At 35.0% G+C, this 21,556-nt stretch overlaps 1 protein-coding gene across 2 annotated transcripts in view; it reads right to left on the minus strand.

Annotated features, from left to right (window-relative positions):
- Positions 1-21,556, minus strand: part of LOC129359859 (cGMP-dependent protein kinase 1) — a 90,644-nt gene that overhangs the window by 28,806 nt on the left and 40,282 nt on the right. For both annotated transcript variants that reach the window (XM_055029788.1, XM_055029787.1), the window contains exons 4-5: positions 5,534-5,639; positions 1,492-1,555 (exon numbers count right to left, since the gene is read on the minus strand). In XM_055029788.1, the coding sequence (XP_054885763.1) occupies positions 1,492-1,555; positions 5,534-5,639 (170 nt within the window). The remainder of the gene's footprint in view (positions 1-1,491; positions 1,556-5,533; positions 5,640-21,556) is intronic.

Raw genomic sequence — 21,556 nt, forward strand, 5'->3', positions numbered from 1 at the left:
GATAAGTTACGGCGCTGAAGTTACCAAACAGCAATTAGCATTTACATTTTCTAAAGAGTCTGCTGCTTGAAGGGTAAGTGATGAAGGTAAGTCGTGAAACTTTCAATGAAACGTAAAAAACATTTTTGCAGCATCAAGGCAACTCAATTTAAAGTTCTATTTGATCTTGCACATTGAGAGCATAAGCAGTCACAGAAACACTCTCCTGAGGTTGATGACCTGACATGTTTCAGTCTTTGTTTTTCTAAAATAGTTCACAACTTGTGAAATACCTTGTAACTGTTCTTGAGAAACTATTGAGATCAACAGCTCCTGTTAGATCAAATTACCTCACACTGTTAAATGTATGTTTTATTATCCACACTATTTCACTTACTGTCTCAAATTAAGAGAATGCCTTTGATAATACAAAATAAAAAATAATGGTAATGTGTCTAACATAGAGAAATCCCAAATCACTTCACTTCTAACGTAGAGATATCCCAAATCAGTAAGGCATAAAATTAGATCAATTAGTATGCCTTATAGTTTTATAACTACTTATAAATAGAAAAGCATCTGGAGATTTATTATTTAATTTAATAAATACTATTTCTTAAATCAAAATTTGGACAGAACAAACTCAAAATAAAAAAAGTAATTTTAACAAAAGTGAAGGCTGATCTCCAACAAGTCATGCTGTATTGATGCTGTAATTTATGCAAAAGGAGGCCCACATATTGAAATACCATAACTTTCAGAAGTCTGACATTTTTGTTTAAAATATATTATGTAATATTGCAAATTTCTGAGACTTAGAATTTTGTTTACTAAACATTTTAAACTTTAGAACAATTTCACTTTAAATATTTTATACTTTCTTTGTAGTTTAACAAGGGACTTTTGTTGCATGAACTTTCAACAATTTAAGTTCCTCGGTTTAAGCATTAATACTCATTTCTAAATGTAGAAGTGTTTGTGTTTCCTCTCCAGAATATTTCTGGAAAACAAATGTCAAGCAAATCAGACTAAAGAAAGCGTGCACACAGAATATTTGTTCACATTTGTGACAAAAAGGAGAGCAGAACTAGTCTTTCTTTGTGTTTTTATTTCAGGCAGAAATTATTCACTATTCATTAGTATTTGAAACAAATAATTCATTATAATAGGATTTGAATCATAATGGATGCCAAAGTGCATCAATGAATGAAACACAAAAAATGACTCATTTTGCAAAGCTTGGTTGAAAGTGGAATGACCTCTGTCTGCAACATAATTAATCCCTGAACAGATTAAGGACCACCACCTAGTTGGTCTGCATCCCCACAGCAACTAAACAACAATTGTACTGCCTTCCATTAAACAAATGTAATAATCCCTAAACTGCTTTCAGCAAGTAAACATGATCAGGAATCAGATTTTATTCTCTAAATAAAACAAAGATGTGAATTAAAATCTGCTAAGGTAAATGTATGACTGGTGGGTTTTAAGATAGATGGATCAATTCCATACCTCTTCAAGGACATCAGCAAGCTTGCTCAGAATGTCTTCCTGTAGGTCGTGAAATGTGGGGACACTGCAGAAGAAAAAAGGACCTTTTTAACAGGACAGTATAAAATTCAAATGTTTTGTCATGTACATTAAACCACTAATCTACTTAGAAAGTTTCCATTAAAGTAAATAAGTTTAATCATCTGAAATCCAGGACCATTGTTTTACACATCAACCTATCTTGCTACTAGCAACTATGGCCTGAGGTCATGCTATGTAAAGCAAGAGGTCTCTAAGATCTTCATTTTGTAATTTTTTAACTGTAACTGTGGTAATTGATGATGCAAAAGTACATAAATATGCAGTCAAAAAGAGTGAACAAATAAACCAGCAAGGGGGGTCTGCCCGGAAATATGCATACTCTGTCCAAAATGACCATAAGAGCAAAAGTGCAATTTATTGCTATAGGCAAAGATCGGGTCTTAGGAACAGTTCGCTTTGGACAGTGACAGACAAACCATTTCTAATAACTGAATTACATGGCACAGATTAATGCATCACACTGGTAATGCTATTGTGTACAGGTGGTGATAAATTTGGAGGTGGCTCTGCCTCTTTCCAGAGAGGGCAGCTTCCAGTTCTGATTTATTGCAACAACGCATGGCTCATTTTGAATGAGGGTATAAAGACAGCACAATGATTTTTACCTTTGGACCCTATTTACAAGAGAATGGCTCCAAAAGATAAATGTGGGTAGATGGAATAACTAAATCCAAACGAGGTAGAGCACTTAAATGAAAACATTACTTCAGAGATGGAGCACCATTTTTGATGACAGGCAGAGTTCCTGCAAGGTGCTTTCCTTTGCTAAAAAAAAAGAATGTCGTGTCTGAGACTTAGGGTGTATTTACAACGTAAACCCAGAAAAATATTTGTTTTCTTAACTTATTATAATAAATTGTTAATATCAAAGAATGACATTTTCAACTTTTTTCTACAGTTTTTATAGATATACAATCTGAAGCCATCCATGATTTGGTCCATGAAGCCAGAATTTCTATTAAAGCAGTCATGAGTACAAGTCTTTTGGCCTGAGTGTTTTTGTATTATTATCTTGGGAGGGATATGAATTGCTTAGCAACCCATCTTCAATCCAGTCTTTGCAGATTATTAATTTTAGAAAACCATTTTAGTGTTTCTGACCTATGAATCATTCAAGCACCAAAATAATTATCAAACCTAACTAATAAGCATTGTTTTGTCAACATATAGCAGCTTCTCAACTGGCAAATAATAATAAACTGTAACATGTAGGAAAAAAAAAAAGAAGCAAATTGTGGTAAATCATTGAGAAAAAAAAAGATATTCAATGAAAGCTTATGGACATAAGAATACTTACCAATTTTAAAACATAAATATTGTAAAGTATTAAAATCAATAAATTAAAACAGAAGGAAAGACGCATTAAGAGCTTGTGTGAAATAGTAACTTATACCCCCACTAAAAAAGCACTCTTAAAATAACAGCCTGTCATCTATGAATTCATCCAATAGCCCAACTGCATTGGCAAGGTAATCCATAGAAAGCAGGGAGATACAAAAGAAATCTTTGTAATTAGATTTCTGTCTTACATCCAGTATTATATTCTTAAAGTATGCTGGTGTAAATATTGCCAAATATACATGGCAAGATGTAAACTGCAAAAATGAATATGTCCACAAGAGGTTGTGATGTTTGTTCCGGTGCTTCCAGGCAGCTTATATGAAGGCAATCTGTCTGTTATTGAGCGAACCAAATAAAACAGGGCTAATGTTTATCAAGAGGGAAAGAAAATAAGCCATGTTGCTGAACAAAGCCTTATCTTCCCATATCATCTCTTCCTCTTCGATTCTCCAGCTCCCTATCACCCCCCACCTTGTGCTCATTTTCCATTTTCTATTACAGTAATCTTTGCCATCTTGTCTTGGCCTCCAGACCCTGGCCACTTTGCTGATCTGCATGTCTCCAGTTCCTCAACAGAAACACTGGATTTACTAGCGAGGCAGCCCAACTCTACATGAATTATACAGAGTTTGAAATGAAGCATTTCGACGCAAACAAAACGCTTCTGTGGCACAACTCTGATCCAACTGCTTCATTTTGGGATGGGTGAATACAGCACCACTATTTTTTCATTTATGCAATTGTTTTGTTTACGTTGACGTTTCTAATTTCATAACTCAACTCATTGTGAGAGATTGTGATAAAACATAATACAGGATTCCTCTGTACCTCTAAACTAAGCAAATTATGCAGATTGTCCTCAAAGGCTTCTCTTCAAAGTGGTAGAGGAAAAGGTTGAGTGTTCGCCCAGCAACTCTAAAACTTTCAGTAAAGGAAAAATGCATTTTGTATATTTTCGAGAGATTGTTCACTAAGAGTCACTCTTACCTTTCCTCTCACAATGCATTAAAGTGATTTCAAAATATACGCTTGGAAGAGGCAAAAGCTCCTGACAAGTATACTCAGCTGCTGTATTTGCAATCATGTGGGATCAATGTTTCCAGAGTCTTCCTCCTCCGCAACTTATAAGTGCAAATATGTAATTTTCACAGCAGTTAAAGGGCGGGTGTAGGCTCACAGCAACCAGTCCGCTTTTGTTGTTCGCTAAAACCTATAAGCTCTTTTATTAGATCTTCTTCCGAGGAGCGCAAAGGGAATATAATTATGAGCTTATTAACAAATGCTACCATTAATCTCTGATTTCCCCCAAGGCACCCGTCTATAAACCAAACATAGAGTAGATCTATTAAATATTTACTCATCTCTCAAACTCTTATGTAAGATCTGTGGGGAGAAGAGAGCTGCCATTCTGTATATCCTTAGTCTATCTGAAAGAGGTTGTAAATGTTTTGAGATTTTTCAAGTCAAAAAGATGTATTAATTTATTCTTAAAATAATCTTTAAATTCTTATATAAGTAAGTGCATTCTGTTTTTTTTACAAATATGTATTTTTTCTGTTTTTATTAGAAGGAGGGCCTTCTGTGCAGCTTACTGCAGATAGTGAATGTCCAGGTTGGAAAAACACATTTCTTTGCTGTAGGATGTAAAAAAGTGGGGTATGAAATTTCCACAGTGGTTAATGGAAAAAGCGTTTTATATAATATGTAATATTTCATACACCGTTTCCTCTTTGGAGTCAGGTATATTGCAACTCTTAGCGAGCAACATTGTATGTATTGACCGAGAATAAGTTACTAAAAGCATTTTATTTCAAGCAAATACTCATTTGAAGCTCATGTGGTGCGCATTATACACGCATAAAAACTTTACTTCCAGCAAACATACAAAATTTCTACCTACGTTTTTGAGTCAAGTTGCACTTGTTGCCTTGCTGTAAGTATCACTTGAAAGGAAAAAACTGTTTGGGGGTTTATTGATATTGTAGCATTGTGAGCAATGGTAGAAATGAGCCCTTAGATCATTTTAATATGTACAGTTTCCTTTCATTTGCCTGGGGTCAATAATTCACTTCAACAAATATGAGCAGTAGTGAATATAAATGATGTAAGAACATCAACTAAGTCATAGTAATTAAGGGTTATGTGTAAAAGAAGAAAGGTAGACATAATTTCCCTAATCAGCTTGAAAATCAAAGCTAATTAAAGCCAAACAGAAAAAAATCAGGTATATAAGCAATTTATAACCTGATTGTGTCTCTCCTTCTGTCCTTTGATGCATATTTCTTTTATCTTATACTTTATGCTCCAGGAACCTTTTTAAATGATAATAAGCTCCTTTTTAGAAAAGTGCTTAGTGCTTTGTCGCTTCTTAACAGATGGGAACGCTGACGTTTTAGAAGAAAGACACTAGATATGCCTTTCAGATGGTCAAACAACGCTGTCTCTGAAGTTAGTTACCATAGTTATTGGAGAGAAAATCAAGAATTACAAATTATTTGAGAAACAGTTCACACACACGCTGTCCTGAATTCATTTCGTTAATTCATTCATTGAATTTCAGATCAAAGACCTATTCATACTGTTTCCTGTCACCATGAGACGATGCGCTGTGGTTGCTCACCTTTTCAGAAACTCCATATACTCCGTGTGTTTAATGAGCCCCGTCCTCATCATGATCGTCTGAAAGCATTGTCGGTCGATGGCCCACAGCTTCACATTTGTTAAGGCTGGAAAGAAGACCACACACAGGTAAGGCCATAAAAGACAATTTCTGTCCTCTGGGAACCAGAATAATACAAAGGTACATACAGTTTAGGCATAACACATATTGTAGAAGAGCCTTATGTTTTGTACATTCACAAAATAAAGAAAGCAGATATTCTGAGCACTTAAAACAGAAGAGAAATCAGAGTTAGTAGTTTAACTCAAGACAACTAGAACTGCTCCTTGGAGGTGTTAACCTTTACGTTTTGTTGCAATGTGTAAAAATAACTATCATCCATGTGTTTCATTTTGCCTTAATTCTGGTCTGGAGCACAAAAAGAAAATCCTGTACAATATATATTTTTTCTAGTTAATTCGTGTTACTGCATGGCTGACTTGCCTCGAGTAATGCTACAACATTTAAATTGGTTCAGGGTCATGATTTGACTGTGAAATACCCCATTTTTATTAGCTTAAGCCCCTGAGTTGTACAATTAATCTTTGTTCTTAAAGCAATTATCAAAATGTGTGACATGACTAAAAGTCACTCTGATATTCTTCTTTAACATTTCAAAATTAATTATTTGCTAACTGACTGCTGTCTGCGCTGGCCCAAGGCAGCGGCAGTCCAGTACAACATGCAAAGCAAATTTTGGCTAAAGTGGTGCCAGTTGTTTTCTTATGTAAATTTTTAAACATTTTTGCAGCATTTTCAGATTAATTAGTGAGAGAAGCTGGTGTTTTAAACACCCTTTGTTTTCGTATTTTCTTTTACAAGAAAGCAACAGTATATTTTTTACAGACACATTAATGTCGGGTAATTTTTTTTTTTACAATATTCAAACTGTTACTTTTTCAGTGCCAGCAGAATGTGCTGTTATCAACACCAGTTCTTTAACAACTAAAGAGATCTGGAGCTTTTCACTTTGTGAAGAACAAATCATCTCATAATCAGGTCAAAGTGGTTAGAGCTGCATTTAGGAAATCACTATTAATCACATTACTTTAATTAATAAATGAGTAAACATGATATTTTTTGTTGTTTTTTTGAGAGACTCAAATCACATCTTGTAAAGTGTGAAAGTATTGAAGTATGTACTTATATCCAGCTAGAAATCTTCATTTCTAAAACTCACTACAGATGTATCTAAAGACTCAGTTCTTGCCACACTTCATCCCTTCTTTTTAGTTAATATATTAATGACTACCACAGTTGTATCCTCGTGTATGTTTTTGAACAGTTTAATTTAATTTGCAGGTGGTAAGAAAATACAATTTTTTTTCAACATGTCTTGTTGTTTTGAGTCTCTTGCTGCATGGTTGGATATGTCAGTTCTGATACTGAAATGCTCAAAAGGTGTGTCAATGTGCTGTTTCCTCGAAAGCGTAGTCTCTGATTGTATTTAAATCTAAATAAAACGACCAATACAGTAGAAATGCAAGTTACTATGACTGCAATGTGATCTGCACACTTGGAGTTGGATACAGTCTTGATTTAATGAGGTGAATCACACAAGTGTAAAGAAAATCTGCCCTGGGCGTGCCGATGGCGAAGGGGAAAAGCCAGAGGCCCGAGTGCTGACCTGTTGACCTTTTCCTCCTCTCTCACAACCATTTTCCTGTCTGACCAATGTTAAATAAAGACTACTGAAGCCAGAAAAGTGTCCTGGCAAATGTGAGCAACCAACTTTTCTAAATGGTATGCCTGGAATAGTGACAGTAATGCCCATCTCTATTCTATGCTATTCTATTCTATTCTATTCTAAAATGAGGCTATATATTAGCTTTGGCTATAAGTGTTTACTCCCTTACATGCACCTACACATAATATATTAAATAGAACCAAACTTCTAAAGAGTAAAAAACCTGTCAGAATCTCATCCATTTGCCATCTTTCATCTTTCTGTGGATTCACATAGGCGCAGATTTTTAAAAATTCAGGTTTGAGATTCTTTTCATCGCATTAAGCCTCAACAGCTGATTTTTTTTTTTTTACTTTTGTCTTCTCTGTCATCATTTTTGATCAGGATATGTCAGAATATCAGTAGAGTTGAAATCCAGGCCTTGAGGGGTTTCATCAAAGCACTGGACCTCTAACCCACAGCTGAACGTCTTTTTTTTTTCTTGAATTCAATTCCATCTTAAATAAGACATTGGCTCATTGAGGCGGAACCTGGACGACAAAAAGTAAAAAAAGTGAATATTAATCTGGCTGATTTAATTGTAAAATTAGTTCAGTGCTTCATTTTATTACTATATGATTCATATAAATTATCCACATTATTTTTTCAACAGCAACATCTGTGGGAAAATGTGATTTCAGCTTCAACGCCTCCATTGTCCACCAACTCAACAGTAGTTTAGCAATAAAGTGAAATAAATCTGTGACCTGATCATCACAACAGAATACAGAAAACCCCAGGGGTGAAAACTGGGCACAAGGACATCAGGTAATATTGCAAAAAAAACATAGTTCAGATAGCAGACTACTTGTTATTTTGTCTGAGTGTTGCTGTACCCTATCTCATCCTCCAGGCATGAAATTTCTCAGAAATTTAAAGATAAAAATTGCTTTTTTTTCCCTGATAACCTCTGGAGTTTATTGATTATAGAGGGATTATTTTTCTCTTGCTGGCTCCAGTATTGAAGTCATCATGGACAAGACGGGGGAGCAGTGGTTTGTATTGCAAGTAATACTTTTAAAAAGAAGAGAAAGAAAAAGAAGAAGAAAGGAATGCATTTGGCATTAAATAGGATACAGCCATCCCAAATCCATAAATAAGATTATTTCACATTGAGGTTTTTCTATTCATACATAATTTCTTTAAAAAGTTAATGTTTTTAATATGTAGACCGACGCTTCCATTTGTCCAGTGACTGAGGAGTTAAACTGGGAAAATCAAATGCAATTTACCTCCAAACCTGGAACATATCAGTAACTTTAATGTAAGGAGAAAGTTATTTTACTTGAATAATGCAGATCAAAGAGTGAAAGTCAGGTCAAACGGTATATAAAATATTACTAAAATTTATTTTTGGTTGCTTAACCAAAAATAATTTTGTTAATTTTAGTTGTATATATTATTATTATTATTATTGTGTGTTTGTTTATTTTATATTGTATATATTTGACTTTTTGCGTGGGAGTTGCAATAGAAATTTTGTTGAATTCTGTTCAATGACAATAAATGCTATCTATTCTATTCTATTTTGATGACTGTAGCTTACAGCTAATGACAATTAAGTTTGTTAGCAAATAAAAATTTAACATATGACTGAGTTAAATAAAAATAATGACAATTTAAAAAAGAGATTGTTTTTTTAAATTATCATTATCCACCTTGAAATCGCCCAGAAACCATCTCCAGATGCTCCAGCTGATGATGATATATTTTTTTTAATTATCATAGTTATTATGTTATGGCCATGTTATAGACTGTAGAGTTATAGGAAATGAATGCTGACATGATAGCCGTACAACAGGCAAGAACTGACACTTATTACAAGAAAAGATAAGCCAGAAAATGTAATTGGAAAGAAGATGGCTGCTCACAGAGAGCTGCATCCGTGCATACTGATGTACGGTTCCAGAACCAACAGGGATAAAACAACCAGAGGAGATACAACCTAGGAATCCTGAAACAGAGACAATGTCTTAAACCTGAGTTACTTAAACATGAAAAAGAACTGAACTGTCATTTCGTGGATCAAAGTTATCTTTTAAATAAGCTTTGCAATTAGAAACTCAGTTAGTGACCAATAGTAAAACATTTTAATGAAGAACTAAGAGGTTAATGTAAAGTGTGTTTAAATCTCAAAAGCTCCAGAAGAACACTAGAAATACACTGTGTGTGCAGTGAATATGTATTGTAGTTGAGTCTTACTTTTTTCAGCTGAATTAAAGAAAATCTTGACATTTTTATGATATTCCAATGATTTGAGATGCACCTGTATTGTCCTTAAGGAATCATTCCCTGCCTCATTCATGACTTGAATCTTGCTATAATTTGGCAGCACTTTATAATTAGGTCAAACCACATGAGAAATGCCCTCATTACAGAAAATGACACTGCTGTCAGATAGATAGTGTTTCCTGTAGGAGAGATTCTAAGTCACAAAGAGTGTGAATGAAGTGAATGACAGACACAGATCTCAGAATTATGTGGAGTTACAAGCAAACTCAGAATGTACACGAATACAAGATTTAACTGTGAAATCGCACACATTGCTTTGAATCCTGAATATAGAGTCAAAATATATTTTCCACAATATTACATTTCTCCTTCCACTTTTTCAAGCCTTCCAAGTGTGTTACTAGTTTCAGTCCTAACTGGATCTGGTTATACCTTATCTAATCAGAAAGGTTATTTGGACTGTTGTAATGCGCAAAATGGGGACAAATTGCGCCGACTCGGAGCACAGACCCAACAAATCTTGTGTATAGAAATAGGTCCGAGGAGAGAAATGATTTGACCCAGAAGCAATGTGAGTGGGAGGTCAGACATTATTGGCAATTGTGTAGTGTTTGCAGTGAAGTATTTGGGAAGAAAGTGGGAGTGTGGAGCGCTGGGAAATAAGATATTTAGGGAGCTAGCAGCGCACAGCAGTAGGTAAACATATTATTTGAGGACTTGGCTAAATTGCGGTGAGACTCGGGGAACTAGTTAGCTTTTGCTGAAGGTACAGATAAATATGAGTTCTCAATGGTTACTGACCACTTACATCACAGTTTGCTTCTGTGGATCTGTGCTAGCACAGCCTGAGCAGGACAAATATGAAGATGTGCATCAATGGTATTTATAAATATTCGAGGACTTCCCCCATGTATGTGACAGACAGAGTGTAACATGAGTAATGAACATGATTTCCTTTTGTTTGTTACCCTAGTGTGCCCCTGGATGTTCACAGGAGATAGAATATACGTTAAACAATGGAAATCATTTCGTAATAGTTCAGAATTCTTTATCACACATAACTTTTTCGTCTGTGCCCGATATGCACATTATTGTATATGTTCTGTTTTTCCGCACTATCTGTTCTCTTAACCTCCATCTTTCTATGCCAGAAAATTGTTGCTGGCATTCGGCATCGTGTTTGTTCCTCGTTCTCGTTGTTTGTTTTCTGGATGAACCAGATATTTATATGCAGACAGAATTCTCAGTTAAGTTAATTCTTCTCTCCCATTTCTTGTCATCTGGAGTCTTTCCAAATTTCCACTCAAACATGCTAAACTCACTTCTTAATTCCATCTTGTTGACAGGCGTTCAACATCTATTTGCCTTCTGTTTTGGAAACTTCCTCTAATTTACACATATTTCTGCCTTAGAACGGATGAAAATCGAAAACCAATGTTTTCTTATTCAAGTTACCTTCTTCAATGGATCAACAGTGTAGTTTGTTCGTTCTGCTAAAATTTTCAGCTTTCTACCCATGTTGGGTTAAATTATAAATACAAAAGACATTGCAAATGAAAGGAAGCAATCAGGAAAAAGACACATGCAGAGGAAGCAGTTACTCCTGTATTCAGTTCAATCATAACTCACTGTAATTTTGTTTAAGCTAAAGAGATTATGCAAATGTGCCACGTGTGTTAGTTCTTGTAATACAATTATGGCGAAAATCACATAAACATAGGAGAAACAATTTTATTGATTCATTGTACTCCTGACATTTTACGTCCAGAGACTGTTACGGAAGAAATAGAAAAAATATTCCCACATTTTTTACAATTTTGTTGTCATAAACATGAAAGTCTATATGTAGTTTCCGCAGTATGATTTAATGTTATACAGTGGACGTTAAGTCATACTGAAAGTCACGTCTTTTCAAGACAAAAAATATATATCTATGACCAGATGTGACACAAGATCTCAGAGTTGTTAGTTATTAGTCAGGTCGTTAGTCAGTTGCTAAATACCCTGGTGAAATATTTTGTGTGTGCTAAAATATTATTGCATATGGGTAAAATTGGTATTTTTCACATAAATTGGTTTATTTCAGTGAAAATATTAAAAGAAATGGAAAAGAACTTTCATATCTTTCTGTGTTACAGGAAACAAAACAAGTGTTATAAAACTACGTTTCTGTCTCACTTCCTCATCACACCATTTGCTGTGAAATTGTGTGTTTTTTCTATCTGCCTTCTGCAGCAGGTGATTTTACAGTATTACTGTGGAGATTATCCAATTGCCTGGAAAAGAAAATGCATAGCAAAATCTCAAATGCAGTTATAAATATGAGTAGTTTGATCCACGTTGCACTTGTGGATGATTAACTTGGGGCTGCTGGGCTCCGAGAGACAGTTTTTGTCTCCAAACTAATCAGCGATCGCAACAGCCATTAAGAGTGTTCTGTCAGGAACATTGTTTTGACGCTTAAATGGTTTTGAATTCTGATTCTGTTAAACTATTGCTTTCGATGTTGCGAAAGAGATCAGTGAATGTCCTACTCTTAATTAATTGCTCTTTCATCATTTTCTCTTTTCAAAGAACTTGTCAACATCAATCTTTTTTTCTTTTTTCTTTTCCCTTCCTGACTTTGACAAACAATTGCACAAAAGCCACAAAGACACAAAGCCACAGAGTGATGTGAACTCTGTGTTTTGTTTAGGAAAGTCTCACAGGAATACGGCTGTCAGGGCTGAGGGTGGGTGGAAGAAAGTAATCTCCTTTCCCCTACAGTCATTAATAACATCAGCCAAGTTTGATTATATCTACATGAGCCCTTTAGAGCGTGAGAAAGCAGGACAGGTCATTTACTAAGAGCTGCAGAAACTCTTGGGGGTGAAAAAAATAAATTATTTCAATGATCCACCTAGTCATTGCTAAAATTTTAATCATAAGGTCTTAGTTGAAACAACAGGAAACCAACAAATACATTTGTTTTGTGAAGCTTTTCCTATTTCAGGACATCTATCCAGCAGTCTGATTGACAAATAGCTACTTTATGTTGGGGCAGAATCTTTTTGAGCTCATCAAACTCATCAGTAGGTTTTACATTAAGGGAAGGCAAGGCGACTTTATTTATATAGCACCTTTCAACCAAAGACAATTCAAAATGCTTGTACAAGAAAGTTAAAAACAACATACTATAATAATAGTAATAATTAAGGAGAATATTGTGAGGATTTGAGTTTTTCTGTGTATTTATTTAGGTTTCTGTGTTCTGTGGAGTCTCGGTGTTGTCTCGTCTACCCCTTGATCAGTGACACCTGTTCCTTGTTGTCTCCCTGTGTGTTTAAACCCACCTGTGCTCCTTGTTCTTTGTCGGGTCCTTATCTTGTCTAGTCGTCTCGGTTGTCATCGTCAGATGTATTTTTGCCAGCTGCTACCAGTTGTGAGCGAAAGCCTTCCACTCATTCTGTGCTGCTTGGATTTTGGATTTGCATTTTCAGCTTTAAAACCATCATTTTCTTCATTTCAACCTGGTGCCACAGCGTCTCTACCACAAAACATAGAGGTGTTTTGCGATAGATAAAATGGGAAAAGTCATTCTTTTTAAATGTAAAAAAGAGCAACGGATTTAATTATTGTGACATTAAAATGTCCAATAATATCATGTTTCTCAAAAAGTTTTTATTTCTTACATTAAGTGAAGCGGAAATGTTTTTGTTACTTTCCGAACCTACCTGCCTTAAAAGTGGGACTGTTTTAAAAGTGCATTAATACTTAATAATGTTTTAATCTCAGGTGGCCCAAAGATTAAAACATTAACCACTTTCTCAACCTTTGCTTTCAACATGTTTTAACTGGAATGTCATGCGTTTCAATTAACATTGCATTACCATGAAAGGCCACAGTAAAATAGCTGTTAAAATGGCATCTTATTTGTTGAAGGAAGCAATAAATCTAATTTCTTTCAAGGTTTCAATCTTTTACATCTTCAGCATTGTATTTCTAATTTTATGAAAGAGAAGCATTATTAGAGGAATCCTTTGTACGCTTTGAAAGAAATTCTTGAGGTGATTTGAAAAACTACCTTCACTTGTTTGGTTTTGCTATTCAATTCTTTTTTTCAAGTTTTAACCAACTTGAAAAAAAATCTTGAACAGGAAGTAGGAGCACAAACCCTGGTTTTTATTCCAGAGTTTCAAAAATATGTGTGAAGATTCAAATGTAATACAACTGTGTCAATATTTTGTTCAAACTCCCTTTGCCAACTAAACTTCAACACAACACTGTGTGAATAATGAAGCAATTGTTAAGCATGGTGATGGTAGCAGCGTGCTTAGGTTATTTCACTGTGAGTTGCACAGATGTACTCCAGAGGATGCAATAATGAAATGCCTCAGCTTCACATCTGATTCTATGGTGCATAAAAGTGATGCCAAATAAAAAAATAAATAAAAATATAGTCATGTTTGTCACCTTTAAATGCTCAACAACAAATTAAAGACATAATATTTTTAATCAAATGAACAAAGCAGTGTATTTGTGGGGGAGATATCTGTAAATCCGGATTAAATATGGTGTTTGTATTTATGGAAAATAATTCTATTTCTGATTTTTATTTTTATTTTTTCCTATAAAGAGTTTTGAGGTTACCCTTTGAAAACTCTCACTGTTTACCGAATGAATACACCAAGGTCTGCTTTTAAAAGTGGTTGGATGTTTTGGGGAACCTAGTCTAACATCACATTAAAAGGAAAGCAAAAAATGTGCCAAAGAATTCTTTGTCCTGTGCTTATAATCTGTTATCTTCCATATTAAGAACATTTGTATTTCTCAGCACCTTTTAAAATCATGACAGTAAACCGTTTGTCTTGTTTATTTCTTTTAAAATGTGCATTAACTAATTTGTGCATAAGAACTTTTGAAGGGCTACAAACAGGCCAAAGGTGGCATCTTTGACGACACTGATGTAGTTGGTGGAAACGCTGGGCGCTCCAACAGGACAATGATCCCGTATCACATCAAGTTTTGGACAGTCTCGCATTGACCTTCTTGAATGGGCCTATCATATCCCTAAAATGAAGGAGCAATGGATAATAAAGCAGATCCATGGCAGGAAGCCAACCAATTCAATTAACCCTTTCTGCCAAGAAGAATTGTCACATATTGCGACTCTAACAGTCTGCCAAAAACTCATGGTGCCGAGGTCTAGCTTGCTAAAAAATACCAAACTAAAAATGTACGTATTAGATGTATAATCCACAGCAAATCTAAATTGAATTTTTGATATCAAAATTCAAATTGGTTATTTCACCTGGAATAAAGAAAGAAGTGCCTTGTCTGTGCACAAGCTGTACAAAAAAATGACAAAATCTACAATATGCAGAACTAATGACAAACAGCACAGAAGCAAACAAGAGTGCTTAACAATAATAATACAAGCAATATGATTGTGATAACAGTGGTAACAAAGGGCAGTTGGCTAATCACTATTACAAAGGTACTTGTCTATAAAAGGAAATACTGAACAAAATTAAAGGTAAACTGGATCTTCAGAACAATGGCCCAGAAAGGTCAAGTGTACGTGCAGGTCATTGCACCTGGGGACAACTGAATGGGGTCCAAATGTCACACAAATCCATCTTAAAGTTCATCAGAAATGTAAGCATTAAATATAAATGTTAACCTTATGCTGGTGCACAAAGACAAGTCAGATGAAAAAGTCAGAATTCGTTAGCATTGATCCAATCTCCTAGAAAGCTGATGGAACTTGTGCAATTGACTTTTTGTATGAAGCAAGACTGATGTGGTTTTTAAAGGTTAGTGATGAGGAGAGTCACGACAGCAATTAGATTTAGATTGAAATGATAAATCTAATTATTGAATAAACACTGTTCATGTAGACCCAAAATGCAAACTGCAAGGAATGGGATAAACTGCAAAAACACTGATGTTCATTTTAGTGGTATGGTGTATTTATATGAATTTGTGTATCAACAGAATGACATATGAATAGAACGACATCTAATACAGAACATGCAATTGATCAAATAAATAATGTAAGAGTTTAGTTATTATCTTTTTTACAAAAATGTGGCATTTTACAAAAATGTGTTGAGAACATTTATTTAATCTAAAGTAACCTATCAAAGCTCTGTCAAGCTTTGATAGCTGTAAGTGATAAGAAAAACTTTTGTGATAAAAAGGAAAACTATTTTCCTTCCCCTTTCTAGTGTACCTTAAGATAATCAAAAAGTTACTTTGTTCTATATAAATTGCCCTCTCATTGGTTTGTGAGATAAATTCTAATTATTTATTGTCTTCAGCATAATGGATATTCATCAAGAAACCTTTTTCCTCAGAGGAAATCAGTTTGAATAACTCTATAAATTTCAGTCTTGCCCGGCTGTAGAAAATCAAATGGAGGAAATGAAGCGCGTTTGCTATTCATCAGCAGGAGGGTTATTTTTAGGTCCAACCTCCAGGTTGTACCAGGTGAAACTTTCAAAATGTGCCTTTTTTTCTGTGGATCAATTCAAGCCTTGTAAGTTGGTAATTCATACTGAAGAGTGTTGAATTACCAATTCTGCATGCTAGGAAAAAGGCAAAAAGAGCAACTTAGTAAACACTGCCAGGTCTGTTGTAGTGATTTTATATAACAGCATGTAACATAGTGAAACTATCATTCTTTTGTTTTGTTTTTTTTTTTTGTGAGGATTCAGCAAACACAAGAGAATTACACTTTTCATCTTCTCCAAAAATAAGCACAGACATAACTTGTTGCTGCATGTCATGAAGCCTTCTGTCAGTAAACACAGATGCTTTGCTTCCTGCTGAGACAGGAACAAAAAAAAAACATTCAAATCTCCTCACCTAAAAATAACTTGAGAATCCAGAGAGAATTTCCCACCTACTGCTTGGCTTGTGCCGTTGTATGTTTGAATAAACTTTTGATTATTTCTTGTTTTGATGAAACTTCAATTATTCTGACAAGAACTGCCTCCACGCTGTGGGACTCCAGTGTTCTGCTTAGTTTCTGTAATATCCACAAAGAAGTCATTCAGAAGAATAATCATATAAAGATTAGCCAAGTCAGCAGGTGGCCCAGAGCTTATAAATGTCTTTATTTCTGTTTGAGGTTGTTCCAGGGGATAAATTATTCTGATGTTTCAAATATTACATTTGACTGAGAATTTATTTATATGATAATGTCGTGTTTGTCACATTCATCTTGTTCAACTCAAGGAGACTTGTCATCTTTTTAGGATTTTATTTTTCTCTTAGCTGCTGCAACCACTTAATGGTATGTTTAAAATACTATCCCTGGGTTAGCTTGGAGTTGCACTATTTATAAATATACTGTGCAGAATGTAAATTTGAAACAGGCTCCAATAACATGCTAACCATTTCTAACTACTATTTCAAAGGAAACAGTCCATAAATGTGAGTGAGTTCAGTGAGCTCTTCCAACAAAGCTCAGACAAGTTTATATTTACCGATGGGTTGCATCACCGCTTCATTCTGCAAAGCTCTCACGCATTCCTCACTTACAGGAACTGTGAGGACCAACTGGTGTAATCAAAGCAAGAGGCTTTGCCCTATACAAATTTGCATTGGGAGGAAATTCTCCCTGATCCATCAGTCCAATCACGACACCGTGTCCCTGTCCTCAACTAGTTTCAGCAATTGCATTATATTGTAGTTTTCATTCAGTGCATAGACCAGACTTTATGTAAGGGTCACCTTTTGAGAGATCTAAAATATCTGATGTTTTTAAACTATGTAGGAATATCAAGGCATATAGAATAAACAGCAAAGCTATGGACACATAGCATAGTGCTGTCTATGCATTATACTAGCGCCAATAATTGTTGCCATGCTTACATTCACTCTTCTTATGATCAAAAGATGAATGAAGAGATACAACTTTCTTTATATATCAGTAGAAGACACTTGAAAAAACATGTTCAAAATATTTTATTAATATTTCTTTATTAAAGTATTTTACTAACTTCCTCTTGTACAGATTTGTACAAGAGCATTAAAGGCGGGAAGTAAAGAGGTCTGGTCATGTGACCTCTCAGGCGAGATACATGAAATTGATATTGCTTAGAGTAAACACACTATTTTAATTTTAAAACTTCAATTAGTTGCCAAAGTCAAACTTTGTATGTTGTTTTGATTTGATTCTTAACATTCACTTTTATTCCATGAAGTATAACAAAATTATATATTGAAATAAAGATCGCGTTTAAATATGGCTGCTGTCATATTGAAGGGTTCCTCTTCAGCATGATCAATTTTTTTCCCCTATAGTTTTCAATTCATTCATATTTAGAAGACGACACTTAGATTTATAATGAAAAAGATCACAATGAAACGACTTTGACGGAGTGACATGTAATATCTTAAACCAACTGGTGTGCTATAAAAAAACAGTACTGTGCTGTCCCTTTCTCACAGTGTTATCACACTCACTGCAGGCCTCACAGCATGGCATGCTGCTCTCATTTTTTATCAAACTGTTACAAAAAACAGCAATCAGTGCTCTTGAATGGAAACTGTATTTCCCCCTTTGATCACACAGCAGTACTAACTGCACCAGTTTGAAAACATATTGCTAAGTGGTACGTCTATTCAGTTACTCCACCTAAACACTGACCTCTAAACTGATATCCACTCTGATGTTACAGCATTATAAATCTCAAAGCCAAAAGTAGAGGGGGGCAAAGTCTGCAGGCCAAATCTCAGTTCATAAAATAATTATTTTTATGGTGAGTTATCCAGTGAGAGGGATGAAGTCAGAAGATATATTGTTAGAAATAGCTTGGACATTTAGCAAACTGGCACCCTAAACAAAGGACTTAAAAGCTCTCTGGTCAACCTAACCCATTTTTCCACAATACAAAATAATTAAAAAAAACAACAGGGGTTACTGCTAAGGAATTTTAAGTCTTTCTGTGCAAAATCTATTTCATTCACTGTTTTGGTATATTAGAATCACTTTTTAACCTTTTGCCAGATCTCCAAAGCTACCGTAAGTTTATAAATAAATCATTATTGCCCTGACAGAGAAAGCTAAATCAACAAGATATAGAGTCGCTTCAGCTACTCAACATCGTCTAATGGAAAGATTCCAGTGCATATTATCTCATTAGTCTTTCCCCATTGTCTCATGAGACAAGTGTAAAAATGTCTAAGAAAAGCAGTTGCACCTGCAGGCCTGTTTTCTCAATCATCGCCATCTCAAGCAGCCTCTCTGGGTGTTTTAACCTTTCAAGTTGTCTGTAGCCTCAGAAGAGCATCTAGCTCAAGGCTCACACCTGCGCATCAACTTGGAACTGGGACAACAACAACAGCAGCAGCAGCAGCAGCAGCAGCAGGGGCCCCTCAGTCCAACTACTCACAAGCACAAAAAAATGTATACTGAATCACAGGAGGAAGTGGAAATAAAAAACAAAAAAAGCAAAAAGTTAACTCCAAACTGACTTCAAACACCTGGGCTGAAAAATGTTCCTAACCTCACCATGTTACCACACGTTTTTTTTTTTTTGTTGTTTTTTTGCATGTTGGCAACAGTGCTACCATGGCAGCCATGGAAACAGAGCAGATTTTTTTCCTACATCATCCCACTGGATTTCTATCTGCCAAAGCTGTCCTTTCTGCTTTCTCCTCTCTGTTGTAGTGGTTTTTATGGTTATCTGCTGAAATCCTTTTTTTCCCGTGACAATTATTATCCTAAACCTCTGTATGTATAATATGAACATAAATAAAAGATTTGAATCTCAAATATGAACTACTTTTCAAAAATCATAGGCCAGAACTGATCCAAAATATCCTCTAAGTCATTGTTTTATAGTTTGTGTAGCTCTCCTCACAGTTCAGTCACAACTACAGTAATGCTATCTTGATTTCTTCTCTGCCCTTCTAATTACTTGTTAGTGCACAAGGCAGCCAATTTGCCATTTTACTCATTTTGCAGTTGCGGCATTATATTTTAATGTGTTTGTAGGCCTTTCTCATCAGCCCTTCATTTCACTAAAATTTGGCTCAACCACTAATTAAGGTCAGCTCTCTAAAATTGGGGAAAAAAATGCTTCAAGAAAGGTTAGACCTCTTTTATTCCTGGTAAGCCTGGTCATTATCTGCTTTTACAACTTGGTCATGAATAAATCCAGCATGCAACAAGTATGTAGCTCCAAAACACAGCGTTTAATATTACATTAGATTATAAAAAAGGTTTTTAACAGTTTAGCAGAACCACAGAGTGATAATTTTATGAACATACTGGCTTTATATTTTGTGTTTATGAACTATTATACACAGAAAACTCCAGACTAACTAAAGAGCAAGACAGACTCTTACAGAACTGAAGCAAGTAGTATTATTAATATCATTATAATCTTCTCCTGCTGGTGTCTGGACAAGGACACTCTTATGAATGAAATCTCAATAAGTTATTTTTTCCTGGTTAAATAAAGGTTAATGAAAAACGGTGTAATGTTTCATATGTATCCTCATATAAGAGCTCATTCTTGCATTTTTTCTCCAGCAAGACAAAGTTGATTGCAAAATGCAAAACCTGCAGCACAGTCAGCAGCAATCTCCAACAATGAAAATAAACTTTAAAAAAAAAGCAAATGCATTCAACATAGTTTCTTTCCATGCAGCACCATTTGCAAGGAAATTTATTTAAAGAGTTGAAACTGTTTTGTTTTTGTTTTTTTTTTTTTTGTTTTTTTAGCCAGACGCAAATAGGTAATGGATTTTGCTAATGGCTTGTTTCAATAAACACAAAAATTTAATTACAATGCTAATTGGCGTTCTGTGTCTCATACAGAAGTAGTGGAATAAGGCAGACAAAACGAAAGCTTCTGCTTAGTGCTTCTAAACTATTTGTGGAAAATATAAAAAATGTTACATTTTGTGGCATCTATGAATTTCTGCTCATATGAGAAGCATACCTGTCAGAGATGCAACAATAGATAATGTTTCCCACAGAGAATTGATTAGTATTATTGCTAGCTGAGGGAAAGACAGAAAACACACAGTCTGACAAGCCGTGTCATTCGACACCATCAGCACCAGTCGTCATGTTTAACTTTGAGCCTTGTTCTCCTAGAAGTTGCATCCTTATGTTTTTACAAACAAAACTCACTCTCAATGGACAACGTGAGTTTTTTGAAACACTTCACAAATTGTGCTGCACTCACACTGATACATTAACGCGTGAATATTTTCTTCTCTGAGGCTGATTTCAAAGACAACTCTTGGCGCACTCACAGCAGAAGGAAGGGTAGAATACCAGCAACACACTCAAAGACGTTTCCAGGACAATGTTGTTGCTTCTGCTTCATTGACCGACTGTGACAACTTGACATGATCTACTGTTTTTTAGTCAATCGAGTAATTGCATACTTTTCTTTAACGTACAGACAACTTAAAAATGAACAAAACAAATTCAAAAGTAACATCTCAGATAATTATTTTTTACAGAGGCTTTGGTCCGTGTAACTATTACTGACACCAGATCACAGCTGCTAAAAGTATTGATCTGTTTTCCGGATGTTGTGAAATATAAGCCAACTGTTTGGCCTATCGAAAGAAAGTTCAAAGAAAGTTGGTAAAAACGTCAAGATGGATCACAGAGCTTAACGGTAACGTGTGCTCATAAAAGATGTTCTTGCACTTTTTGGAGGTCTAGGAGTACATTCTACTTTCATTTTTACAAAACGGGTACAAAACAGCAATTGGTTCTTTTGAATGGAAACTCTCCCTTTTCCTTCCTTTGATGGTCTCAGCATTGATCACTGCACCAGCATAGTTGGCACAAATTGACTTAGATACAGATACAATGGTCACATTTAGTGTGGTGCATCACAGTTAATGTTATACTTTTGGTTCTTTTGTTGGACTTTTGGTTCCTTGTTATATGTTGTCCTATATCCCTGTCACAGTTTTCATTTTTCCATTTTTTTTTACTGACAAGAAAAAATATGTTTTCTTTTTCTTCTGCTTTACAGAAATTGCATTTGTGCTGGTCTATCATG

This window comes from Poeciliopsis prolifica, unplaced genomic scaffold (assembly GCF_027474105.1).
Source record: "Poeciliopsis prolifica strain line A6 unplaced genomic scaffold, Auburn_PproV2 SCAFFOLD005, whole genome shotgun sequence".
Classification (NCBI taxonomy): domain Eukaryota; kingdom Metazoa; phylum Chordata; class Actinopteri; order Cyprinodontiformes; family Poeciliidae; genus Poeciliopsis; species Poeciliopsis prolifica.